We start from the raw sequence: 13574 nt of genomic DNA on the forward strand, positions 1-13574 counted from the left end.
GCAGCCCCAAACAAAAGAAAAGTTGTCACAAGCCAAATTAGACTCAGTGGGAGTTTTGCTTGAGCAGTCCAACCTGTGGCCTGCGTGCTGCTGAACCCTGACGACTGCACTGTCAGTGTGTGCACAGAAGTGGTCCACATGCTGTCAGCAGGGCTTTTTCACAGCGCTGGCCAGCTGACACAAGGGACAGCAGGATCTTGACTGTGACACAGCCAGCAGCTGCAAGCAGCTGAGAAGTCTTTTAACATCAATAAATGTCATATTCATATTCTGGATGCATCTCCCTGCATGATTATGATGGATGCACAGGCAACACACAGTCAGAGGTCTGTGGTGTTGTTTATAATCAAATGTTTTTTTGAGCTGTTTATGTTTGTGTTGCTAGAGTCCCGTGGGATCTCTAATCAGATCCCAGGCAGCTGTTAATTATCCAGGGAGAATAAAACAACCCAAAAGCTCTCCACTTCTTTTCGGTTCATCACTTTATTAAATGCACAGTTTTTGTTTAATTTTGAGCTTGAGAACTGCATTGACTGAGCACGATGTAAATTTCAGTTGTAGGATGCTTTTAGTTTGTAAAGTGTCCACTTTTAAATCTTCAGTACAGTGGCGCCCCCAGAAAATTTTCCTAGGGGTGGCCAGATGGGGCCACTGAAAATCCTGCGGTGGCACACTAAACCAATGTGATATAATGAGCATATATCACAGTCTGAAGTGAGCTATTGCTTTTATAAAATGGTTACCAAGTATGGAAAAATAAAGTAGACTAACAGACGCACTACAACTTGACTTTATTTCATCAGCAGACATTTCAAAAGTAGTCCCATCAGGCTGCCGGTAGGCTACATAGCGAATAACGGTTGCTAAGCAACATACATCAAAGGCTATAATTATTAGAATATTTATTTATCTATTTGCACATTACTGTTTGTTGTGCAGCCACTAAACACTGTCCAGCATCAGGAGACTGACTTTGGTAACCTGAACTTATATGATAATATGCTTGCTACTGTGTGCCGGTGGCCAGCAGCGCGTAAAATAATAACACTTTAATATAATACCTACCAGAAAGGGTGGAATAGCGTCTCTCCTTAAGCAATAGTCCTTTGAACAGGCTATTGAAACTTACACTTTGTTGCAACATCGCAGACATCTGGGGCAAGCAGTGAACTGCTGTGTGTGTGTGTGTGTGAGAGGGAAATGTTGAATCACGTAATAAGCAATGATTTATCTCTCTGAATTTAAAATCATTCTTCTTACCTACAAAGCTCTTAATGGTCAGGCACCATCTTATCTTAAAGAGCTCATAGTACCTTACTACCCCACCAGAGCACTGCGCTCCCTGCAGGGTTACTTGTGGTTCCTAGAGTCTCCAAAAGTAGACTAGGAGCCAGAGCGTTCAGCTATCAAGCTCCTCTCCTGTGGAACCAGGTTCCAGTTTGGGTTCAGGAGGCAGACACCATCTCCACATTTAAGAGTAGGCTTAAGACTTTCCTCTCTGATAAAGCTTATAGTTAGGGCTGGCTCAGGTAGTCCTGAACCATCCCTTAGTTATGCTGCTATAGGCCTAGACTGCCGGGGATTTCCCATGATGCACTGAGCTCCTCTCCCCTCTTCTTTCTCTCCCTCTGTATGCAACCTCATCCCATTACTGCATGTTACTAACTTAACATCTCCCCTTTCCGGTAGTCTTGTGCTTTCTCGTCCTCTCCTCTCTCCTCTATCACTTCCTGCAGGTGTTTCTGGCTCTGGAGCTGTGGAGTCTGGATCTGTGGTTGCGAGTCACCTGCTGCCCCCGTGTTCCTGCTTGGGGGCAGCAGGAACACATTGCACCCTCTGCTACAATTATTATTAGCAGTCCTATTGTTATTATTGTTATTATAATCATTAACATTACGTTTATTATCATAAACATTACTGTATATATCTGTACCATTTTTCATTTAGTCTATAGCAACATCACCTTTACTGTCTGTACCTCTGTGTGTATATTGTGTAGGCTGCGTCCTCCCCTCTCTCTCCTTCCATCCCTCTCTTTTTCTCTCTGTTCCTCTCCTGCCCTCTTCCTCTCTGTTCCCTGTCTTGTCTGTGCACTTCATTGTTCTGTGGTGTTGACTTCACTGCTGTTTGCTTATGGCCCTGTAGGCTCCTTTATTCTGAGCTTGGTTGTGTCAGCTTAAATATTGCATTCTTAATTTAGGCTTGTCACAGTCCTACTGTAACTTGTGTCAATGCACTCCCCTCTCTCTCTCTGTCTCTGTCTCTCTCCTTCACCCCCAACCTGTCGAGGCAGATGGCCTCCCACCCTGAGCCATGGTTCTGCTCCAGGTTTCTGCCTCTTAAAAGGAAGTTTTTCCTTGCCTCTGTTGCGGAGTACGGTCAAGACCTGCTCTTTTATGAAAAGCGCTCAGAGATAACTTTTGTTGTGATTTGGCGCTATATAAATAAAAGTGAATGAATTAAATCACTACTATGAATCAGATTGCTTGATTTGACCTACCCGTTTTATAATGCAGTATATCAACTAGTTGAATACTACATAAAAATATGAGTTAAGGAATCACAGACTGACATACTTTGGTTTCTTATTTTACAGTTAAAATTGTCTAATGTCCATAGACCAGGGGTCGGCAAATAAGTCTGACATCTGGCCAAATTTTTTTCAAGCCGTTACATGGCAGGCCAGAACATTATTTCAGTCAAATTATTTCAAGCCCATGGATACTCATGTGCAAGTTTATGTTAGTGGGTAGAGCGCGGGACTCCCGTAGGGGGAGTTGTATGATCGAGCCCAAAATCCGGGGGACTTTTTTACCCCTTAATTGTTAAAGAAATTCATTAACCTATAAGGACACTTTTTCACATGCTGCATGTTCTGCAGTGCGTGTGCGACCCGGCGTTTGATCCGCTTCATAAACTTATGGACACTAATTTTCATTTCCCTGAGGAAATTCAGGGGAATCCAATCATACATATACGGATGGCTTTTTCAGAGGTGTGTCAAGTAAGCCAGAGACTCTTTCGAATGTCCGGCAGAACTTTTCAAAGTAAAAGCTCTCAATAAACTCAGCATGAAGCATTGCTCCAAAAAACGCTCTCGTGCTTTTATTTTGGAGGCAATCACTTAAGAGGAAGTGATTATGTGAGTAACTGTTGCTGTCATCATGACTGAGATCTATTTCAGGATCAGCAGCTATCAATTTATTTATTTTTTATTTTTCTGGCGGGCCAGATATTATTATCCACCTATAGCCGGCCACTGTCATAGACTAAAACCAGTTCAGTTAACATTCCATAAAAATCCTGTCTGATGTGTTATCTGTATGTGTTAGGCAATTAATTGTTCTTTACATAGCAAGTTGACCTGCAGGAGTGCATTGAAGGGGAGGAACAAAACATTTACTGGCCTATCTAACAAGCCTACTCAAGATTACAGACATGGAGCATAAATATTTTTCTTTTAATTTGTCTAAAATTCAAATATACATGTGTCTGTATAGAGTTGTAATTATTTGTTAACATACTAAGTTTGGTGTTATTGTTATTACAAACAACTAGGATAGTTATTTTGAAATATTTATATGTAAAAATGGTGGGGCACCAATCATTTTAAAACATAAATACCAGTAAAACTACAAAACTCGCTCTTGCTCTTGTGTTTTTTAACATGTCAACAAACAGCATGGCTCCACAAAACACAACATGAGAGAGAGCGAGACAGAGAGAGAGAGAGAGGGAGTGCATTGACAAGTTACAGTATGACTGTGACAAGCCTAAATTAAGAATGCAATATTTAAGCTGACACAACCAAGCTCAGAACAAATGAGTCTACAGGGCCATAAGCAACAGCAGTGAAGTCAACACCACTGTGAGTGCACAGACAAGACCAGAGCCTTTCTATAGCCGCTTTCCACAGAGATCCTGCAATAAAAATGGAAAGAAAGTCCGCCAATAAATAATCTACATACCTTTCATACAGTGCAGTGAGCCAGCTAATTGGCCTAATAATCCCGAATAATAAGGCAGTATGAAAGTGGCTATATGGCAACAACATCATGACAACAACCGTAATCCATAGCCTAGTCTCAACCGATCCAGTACAACAATTTGCTCATGCAGGTTACCTGCAGGGGACTATGGGACTCACACACAGTACAATACACAAAACTGTGTAGCAGTGTGACAGACTTATTATAAACTAGCCAGGGTACTAACTGTCTCTGTACATGAATTAAATTACACTTTTTCTGCAACTTGTCGCTGCCTCCACAGAAAATGCACAACACCGGTTTACTCTGATCTGCTCTGCCTGTTAGTCCCACCCCTTAACCAGTCACAATTTTAGAAACGTGACAGGCATCTACATGGACGAATCGGAGGCCTCTCTTAAAAGAAACATCATAGTCTGTCACACCTCAGGGTCAGAGGTTACCCTCTTAAAGTCACAGAGCCTAACATGAGAACACGTGTATGCTGCTATTGCCATTTTAACTCAAACTAAGGGGTTACATAATATAAACAGTATATATAGTATATAGCATTTTATGCATATGCAAATGGGTGGCCACCTCAGTGCACCCCCTGGCGGCGCCATTGCTTCAGGATAAGGCTGAATGAAATCAAGTCATTTTGAGGCAGAAACTACCTTTCAGTCAATAAGTAGAGACTGCAATAACTTTCTGGCAAGTAGAATAATGCATTTTATTTGTGTGTTTGGCCATTTAAAGTTATTTCAACAGGTAAAAAGGACTGGATTGGTTGGTACACAGCAAGTTAAATAATGTAGAGTCATAAGGATATAGCAAAAGAGATCTTGTCTTTATTTTATATATAACTCAGTAGTATGTTATGTAATGTTATTATTTATGTTGTAATTATAGGCCTGCCAAACACATGATCTATCATCAACAACAGGCTTCAATTATTGCCTATAATCACATAAATGTCATGCTTGGTTACATCAACTGCAAACACTTATTTGGCCACAATTGTGATTTTTCTGTTCAAAGAAATGTTAAAAGTAGACCTATCACAAAGACATATCTTTGCTATTACCACAGACATAAAGTGATGTTTATTTGCACGTTATGTCTGTTTGGTCCAGATAAAAGCACCTGCAGACGTAAAGAGGCTGGGCGATACAGCTCTAACATGCTGTGCGTGCTCCCGCGGAGGGCAATCAGTTTTCAGCGATTACTTTTTGGCAAAACACCTGTACACTCTGCTGTCCAGTTTTTCTGCGTAAAATCAGGTCTGTTAACACCTTCTACAGTCTATGAATAACACACAGTTAAAAACGGGGAAATTTCCTTGGACAGCTCCAGACGGGGACAGGCCACCAAAACCGGGGACTATCCCCAGAAAACGGGGACGTCTGGTCACCCTAGTCCACAGTCCTCAGCTGTACCTCTGGTTAGCCCAGACGCTTCTCTGTTGTGACCTTTAGAGCCCCAAACCTACAGTATTAAACAGTCCTGAAATTTCCACTATAGCCTGATTCCTTCATGCCTGAGCTTGACCACTAAGCTTTAGTTAACCAACCATCACACACCAAGAACGTGCACAAGGCCGGGCTAAAGTTGCCCAAGCAACAGCCCATTTACTGCTGAATTAATATGGCATGACCCTATGCCCCTGTCATGTGACACTGTAGCATCCAAACTTTCTATTGTTGCTGTTGTGTGAGAGCTCCAGTGAGTATTTTGAAGTTGTGGAATCAATTAACGACAAATGGTATAACCAAAGGAATGCAATCAGCACTGCTCCACTGAATATTATTTATTTCTGTTTGCCATTTTAAATTATAATTTTATATAATTTTTTACGTTACTGTATATTGTCTGCTACGTAGCAGAAGGAAGTCACAAACTTTCAGTTCCCAACCTGTTGTAATGTAACAAATAAATCTACCTTGTACCTTATAAAGGAGGAGGGGGCTTACCCCAAAAGCTCCACTTCAGAGACCACTGGAGAGCCTGGAAAATACTTGAGGCCAGAAAATATGTTCATGAAATCTTATATGACATTTTGTAATTGTCCTATATTTTGACACATTTTTTTACATTTACATTTGGATGCTTTTATCTAAAGCAACTTACATTTGAGGAACAACATACAAGCAACAATATGCCCAGATGCATCATATACATTTACATTCAAACTAGACATTGTTCACTGCAGTTTAATTCCTGGGCTTCACCAGGAAGCACTGAGTCAAGCTACTCTAAAGTTCAGTTGTTTTAGTACATTTTTATTGAGAAAATTACATGATTCAGTCGGATGTTCAGAATTGAAATGATGAGAACTTTTGAACCAGTAAAGTATATATAAGGTACTTTTTATTTTAAATAGCTGAACTACCATGCCCAAGCAATTTTTTAATAATTAAGCTGTGGACAATGGTATTCTTAATTCTGATTCTAATAATTCAATTTAAGATGAGGCGCAATCACAAGACTCTAGACCAGAGAGTGAGAGAGAGCATGCTGAGCATCAGGAGAGACATCAGACAGGTACATACGAGGGTGATAATGGCCGAGTGTGAGAGAGTTATAAGGGCCATGTCAGTAAGAGTGGGATAAAGAGAAAGAAAGATGCTGTGTACAATAGTATTCTTTACAATTCTAAATTGTATGTATATGTATAAAGTGTCCTTGTGACAAACTATCTATATTATTGTCTCTGGTAATTTCATGGACAGAAATGTTTATTATTGAAATCCAGACATTCATTCATGGACATATGAGATATGATACAATCAAAACTTGGTTTTGGATTATACAGTGAAGTGTAATACGTTCTCAATGGCTCGAATTTGCCAAATCTACTTTTAAATTTTACTTTACATGATGTATACATTATCATCTTGCAATCATCTGAGTTCACAGAGTTTATGTGTAAAGTTTGAATACTGAGGTTTTCCCTTTTTTGGTTTCAATAATCAATCTAATTGATAGATGGCAGTCACATTGGTGTTTAAACTAGTAGCAAGAAAATTGTGGTTAGTTAAATGAACATATTTTACACCGTTCAGGTACCCCTAAATCAGGTTGGGGGGGAGGGGGTAACCTTTTCTCAGGTTAGATTAAAAGCCCCTCAAAATGTCTGTGCACGTCCCTGACACACACAAAGAAAAGCTTTACCTCTCTCCACTGACAAAACAACGCAAAACCACAACAAGTACTTCTTAATGGAGCAAAAATTAATCACGTCATGGCCACCAGACGCCCAGCCAGTTTTGTTGTTGGTTTATTTTCACCGGAAACCTGACTCAGTCTGGAAATATGCAGAAAAAAATGGTTCGCAACCCAACTTGAATTTGTTGTTGAATTTGTTTGAATTCTACTTAAACCTAAACATAACTTTTTCAATAAATCTGTACAGCATGTGTAACACTTAAAGTATCTGTTAACAATTTCTCATAACTAATTAACACTTTTGTGTTCTATTGGTTTTACTATTGTAATCAAATTTCAGTAATCAAAACTGATGTCAGCATATTGTCATATGATTTAGATTTTGTTGGAAGAACATAATATTCATCACTTCAAATAACTGACGTGAGGATCTTCACTTATGATCTGAATTTCCCCTCTTGGAGCTGCAGCATGTGTCATTACAACACATCCTCTTGTTGTTCTCCCTAATGAGGTATTATTGGATGAATGGATACATCCCTCTCTGTAAACAATACCTGCGACAAACACCCAGTCATCTGGATCATCAGAGTCATGTGTTTGTGTGTATGTGTGTAAAAGGGGCGGATAGCAGGCAATGGGAGGCCCCATCACATGTCAAAGCTGTGTCCATGTGTTATCGTTTCAGCGTGGAGAGAGACTAGGTGGGCCTGTGACAAGAATTAGCCTGACATATCCAGCACCTGAATGATTCACAAAGCATCAGGCGCTGGAGTTATCTCCTCTCTGCAGACAGATGCATATTAATATCCATCAGAAATGTCACATGGTGAAGAAAAGACTCATCCAGTGGCAACCTTTAAAGGGCCAAACATGCACAGATGTAAATATATGGTAATTCAATTTGCTGTGTTTCAGATTCATTTAACAGAGAAATAATTGATTCAGACATTAGGTTTAGAAATGTAAAATGATATTGCTTTTTGCAGGTGTTCAAAAGGTGTTCATTGATCGACCTGAAACTTTTGTGTTCATTGATTCAACTCTCCTTTGTATCATTTCACAAAGACTCTGCTTTTACAATAGAAATCAAAAAAGGTTAAAAGAGCAATAAAAGTGCAGGATTGTTATTCAGCTGACAGGAAAGAAAACACCCACTTCAGAAAAAGGTTAAATGTTTTATTTTCACTGAACAGAACTGTGTTTCTTACTAAAATATCTGTACAAATTAAAATCTTACAGCAAGTCACTTACAATTACCTTCCATACTGTCAAGGTCATTGTGTTCTTCAAAAGTGATGTAATGCCAGGAGAGAAACCAAACATCTGACACCAAAACTACGAAATGATTCCGCAAAACAATTTAAAGTGACATTCAGTAAACAGTTTACAGTAACATTGTTTAAAGTATACAGCTCCAATGTCTTCAGTTTGTGTATTCAATAGTTGTTTCCCAGCATGCCTTGTCTCCCTTCAAAGCATGCAATGAGATTAGGTGCATTCGAGATGACGGCGGCTGACTTTTGCCAACTATATGGTCTAACGCGAGCTGCAGGTAACTGCAGGGGCGGGGTATAAAAACGGATCCGTCATGTTGGACACATTCTACCTGCATCAGCTTGCTGTGAGCTGAGATCAATGACTGGTCTCACACCATTTGCAAAGAAAAATGCTGTGAGACCAGGCAATAGTGTGGCTCCAACTTTGTGTAGCCGGAGAAACGCAACTGCTGCCTTGCTCCCGCGAGGTTTAAATGTCATGTTACATGGTGATGTTTTGCAGCGCCAGTGAAAGTCGGACACAATTTCTAACCAGCATGCCTTATTTTAAGTCCAGCATGCATCACGTTAAGTCAGCATTGCGCATTGCCGCATGAAGTCAAACGCACGCAGTTTTGGCTGTTTGGGGGAATTTTCATGAAGGCTTTTAACTTGATATTTAAGAGTATCTGGAGACACAGAATTTTGTGATGGCGAAGTGGCTTATAATACAATCTGGTCCCATCTGCAGAAAAACATAAAGAAACTGTGTAAAATGAAAGTCACAGGAAAAATGCACTTTGTTTAAAATCTAACATAGAAACAACAGGAACTAGTTGCTTCTTACTCTTTGTGTCTGTTTGGTTGCTTGACTGGTTAGATCTGATTAAAACCTCAGTAGGTGTGATCACTTTCCATGAAATGCTTTGCTCTTTATCAGCTGATACACCATGGTTTTTATTTCATACTTGTTTTCCTTCTCTCAATCTCCATTTCAGACAAGGGCATTTGTGTTTAAAGATAAATAAAAGATTTTTATTAGAATTATGTTGGGAACAGAAAGACTGGAAAATTTTGTAGTCCACTGTAACTGTGTCGGTCTCAGGACCCTTACTATTCAGAACTACGTTGAGAGTCAGGAATGGCACAGAAAAAAAAAATCAAGCGAAGGGATACAAAGAAAAACAAATACCGGCTAAGCTTTGCTTCAAGCTGTAACATAATGAAAGAGAATCATGGTGAATAAAAGACTTTTTGATAAAATGAGAAATGTTCAATGTGAACGGATACATTTTGCCTTTCCATATGTCATACAGTAGGTACAAAACCCCCAAAACAAAAAACAACAAAAAACTAAAACCATGAAGACAATGTGAATCATCAAATTGAATTCAGTAGGCTCAGTCACTCAAAACAGCAAACATTCATTATCCATGTTGGTAAATGTATTTATATCACCCCAGACCCAACAAAGCTTTTTCCCCATTCAATGAATAATACAGTTCCTCATTTAATCATTTCAAACATTTCAATATGACAGGAAGGACTGATTGATATAAAGTCATAGTTTTAAGATTTACATCATTAAATATTTACACTTGTTCTACTGACAGTATTGACACATTGGCATATATAAATTCAACACTTGTGCATTTATATACAGTCTTTACAAAAATACAACCACAGAAGCAAAAACAAAACAAAGGAAGACAGAACATAACTGTTTGTGTCTTCCTGTCTTGTTGAGCCACTGCTCGGGCTCAGTTAGTAGTGTAAAGCACTGAGGCTTGACAAGGCATCTCTGTCTCTATCTGTCTCCTCAGCTCCAACACTGCTGGGTCAGCAGCAGGTAGAACCACCTAAATAAAATATTCTTTCTGGTTCTCACTCGGACCATTTTGCGAGCTGAACGCCAGCTCCGGGCTATCTTCAGGTTGGACTGTTTTTACTTCCCGGCTCCGACACATCCCTTTCCTGCTGTAGAGGACTCGGGCCATTATGGCTAATGCAGACACGCTCACAAAGATCACCACCGCTATCACACCTGCAAAGCAAAGAATTGGAAAAAGTTACAACGGCTTAACAGAATTGGAATGTGGGCCTTCTTTGCTCACATTTTATAATTATGTTAGGGAATTCTACTTGAAAGAGAAAGCACACGCTAGTGAATAACAGTGAACAACATATATACAAAATTGGTACAAATACAAGACACAAAACAAGTCAATATTTAGTAGAGGTGTTCTGTATGTGTCTATGTGGGTAGATATGTATCATCTTTACACATCTTTAAGTTTCTGTCTGCAAAACTGCTTAAAGAAAATTAAGAGAATTAAGCTTTGCTCACACAGGGCGCTAGATACACAACACGGTGTGATGCAAGCTCAAAAACATGTCCGTTGGATTGCGAGACAACAGTGTGAAATGTATCTCAGAGTTTGTAAAGTTGTGAAAACAATCAGAATTTAAACTTGAATCTTGATAATAACTGAATTCTCTGTGGCTTTATAAACCTTGTTTTGAAATGGGACCGATTAGAACCAAATAGGAGATGAAACATTATATTGGGAAATAAAACTCCTACTTAAAAGCAACTGGTCAGCGGCCCATCAGGCAGAGAGAAAACATTAGATTGTTTTCGCCCCATCATTAGTGGTGCAGTCAGCTCATTTTCTCCAGGCTCCCTGGGCAATTTAAGCTATTAGAAGGTCTCTGCACTGATGTTGGCAATAACCTTTTTTTTTTTTTTTTTTTACCGTTGTTGTACTTGGAGTATAAATTCATTTGTATTCTAGTTAGTTGTGGTTTCCTTTGTGTGCCATGACAACTCAGGGCTTTCATTTACACAATTCATTTTATCAAAATGCTCCTGCCTGCCCCACAAAGAACTGGCATCTTAATGTGGTGGAGGGGTTTGTGTGTCCCTGTGATCCTGGGAGCTTTGTTGTCAGGGAGAATAGCCCCTGGTAGGGTCTCCCAAGGCAAACTGATCTCATGGGAGCAGCCAGACTAAGAACGATTCTACATGAATCAGCTGAGAAGGAACTGTACCTCTCCGGAAAAGGGATACTGGGACAGCCTCCTGGAGTCAGACCTGGGAGGGGCGTCTGGTGGCCGGGCCTTGACCCATGAGGCTCGGCAGAGTGGCAGGCAAAGGTAGGGACCTAGGCATGCTGACTCACGGTATTAAAGGCTGGTGCTAGGGACACAGAATCTCACCTCTTTGGCAGGGAAGGAGCCACAGCTGGAGCAGGAGGTGGAGCTCACCTCTATGCATAGCACTGTTTCAGGACACTAACTCCTAGAGAGGGACTGGACTCTATTCTTCTCCCTTATAAGAGGTGCTGGGTGGATGTAGTGTACTCACAAGCCCTCGGTTCTCCTCAGAGACTGAAGAATGTCACCTCAGGGGGAAGATTCAGCAACTCAGGGTGCTTTCACACTTGTAGCTCGGTTCATTTGGTCCGGACCAAGTGAAAAAAATTTATTTCTCACCTCAAAACTTCTCAGAAGTGGATTTGGTGATTTAATAACGTATGAAATATAAAACTTTCTGTCAGGCACACGCAATGATGACGCAGTGAATAGTGACGATTCTCTCTGACCAATCAGTAGTCTTCTGTGTTTTCATGTCACATTTTAGTATCGCCTCAGCTCAGAACTTCAGTGGAGGAAAATTTGAGAAGTCTCATTTAAAATTACACATTTGATTTATCTTGTGAACCAGGTGATCTCAAGGTTCATGAAAGATGTTGTGGAAAAGTGTGTGTTTTGCAGTGGTGAAGCTGAAACCATCTGTCATTTATTTTATGATTGTGTTTGTACCAAATTATTTTGGTTAGACTTGGAATATCTCTTTAAGACATTGACTGGTTCAACTATTATTTGGAAGAAAAGAGACATTATATATTTTTTTATGACAAGAATGATATTGATTGTAAAAGAAGATATATTTTGAACCTCTTTATTTTGTATGGAACATTTTATATTAATAATATTAATTGATATTTAAGTGCAAATGGTTGAAGAAGAAACCACAATTACCTCTTTTTAAGATAGAAATTAAACATTACATTAATACTTTATTTGGTTTAAAGAATAAAAAAGTCAAAACAGTTAAAATATGTAAAGATTTAAATATTTCTCTATAATGCCTCATGTCTGTTAAGAGATGAAATAAAGATTAAAAAACAAACAAAAAAACAGAGCCTTGACGGAGGTGATACGAAAAAAAGTACCTGAAAGCAGGTACAGGTACAACTTTTCCACAGTGGAAAACCAAAAAAATGCGAGTAGAATCGAGGCAAGGCAAGGCGAGCTGGTACCATGCAGTGGAAAAGGGGCTAAAGTACATTTTTTTAATAAGCAAGGTTAGTAATGTTAGACCGCAGATTGACCACATAGCCTTTATGAATAATAACGTAAAAACAGAAAATGTAGTACAGTAATAATATGGGGCTTATTAGCCTATAGTATAGGCCTACTGTGGTATCGCTGTCACAAATGTTTTACAGGGTAAACGGAGTACCACTTGCCCTCCTTTTTTAACAGATTTTCACCTATTGATCAGGGAAAATACCTGTGCTAAAAAGTAGCCTATACCTTACCAAACGATTTTCAAGAACATAGTGGCTTATGCAGATCAATCAAAAGATAATTGAACACATTTTGCGGTCAGATGATTGATTTATTAGTTGTTTATCTTTGGAAATAATGCTCAGATCACATCTCTGCTATCATATAATCCTGTGGTTGGTTTGTTTGCTTTCAAACCACAAGCGAACCGCACAAGAATTCGTTTAAAAGCGTACCGAGACCACCTCTTCAAGGCGGCTTGTTTGATCCACTTTTGGTGCGCACCCGAGTGCGATTGCTCCATTCACCCCTGCCCAAACGAACCACACCAAGGGAGAAAACGTACTCTACTCTCATGTGGGTAATGATAGAGAAACCTGGCGGGGGGTGATTGGGAGCAGCTATGTCTGTATTCTTAGCACAAAGTCAAACATGTTTTCAGTGGGTGTTGGACTCCACCAAGGTTGCCCACTGTCTTTCATCGTGTTTGTGATATTCATAGACAGGATCTCAAGGCACAGCTGAGGAGAGTAGAGTGTTCGGATTGGGAACTTTAGAAGTGCATCTCTGCTTAATGCAGATGAAGGGTTCTGTTGGCTTCATC

The 13574-nt window shown here is 39.7% G+C and overlaps 1 protein-coding gene across 1 annotated transcript in view; it reads right to left on the bottom strand.

The window, feature by feature from the left end:
* Positions 1-8301: 8301 nt before the first annotated feature.
* Positions 8302-13574, bottom strand: part of LOC119917440 (contactin-associated protein-like 4) — an 85560-nt gene continuing 80287 nt past the window's right edge. The window contains exon 24 of the mRNA XM_038737765.1: positions 8302-10439. Coding sequence (XP_038593693.1) covers positions 10255-10439 — 185 coding nt within the window. The 3' untranslated portion in view covers positions 8302-10254. The remainder of the gene's footprint in view (positions 10440-13574) is intronic.

This window comes from Micropterus salmoides, unplaced genomic scaffold (genome assembly GCF_014851395.1).
Source record: "Micropterus salmoides isolate LMB-PRFRI ecotype aquatic unplaced genomic scaffold, ASM1485139v1 Ms_hic_scaffold_22, whole genome shotgun sequence".
Taxonomy (NCBI): domain Eukaryota; kingdom Metazoa; phylum Chordata; class Actinopteri; order Centrarchiformes; family Centrarchidae; genus Micropterus; species Micropterus salmoides.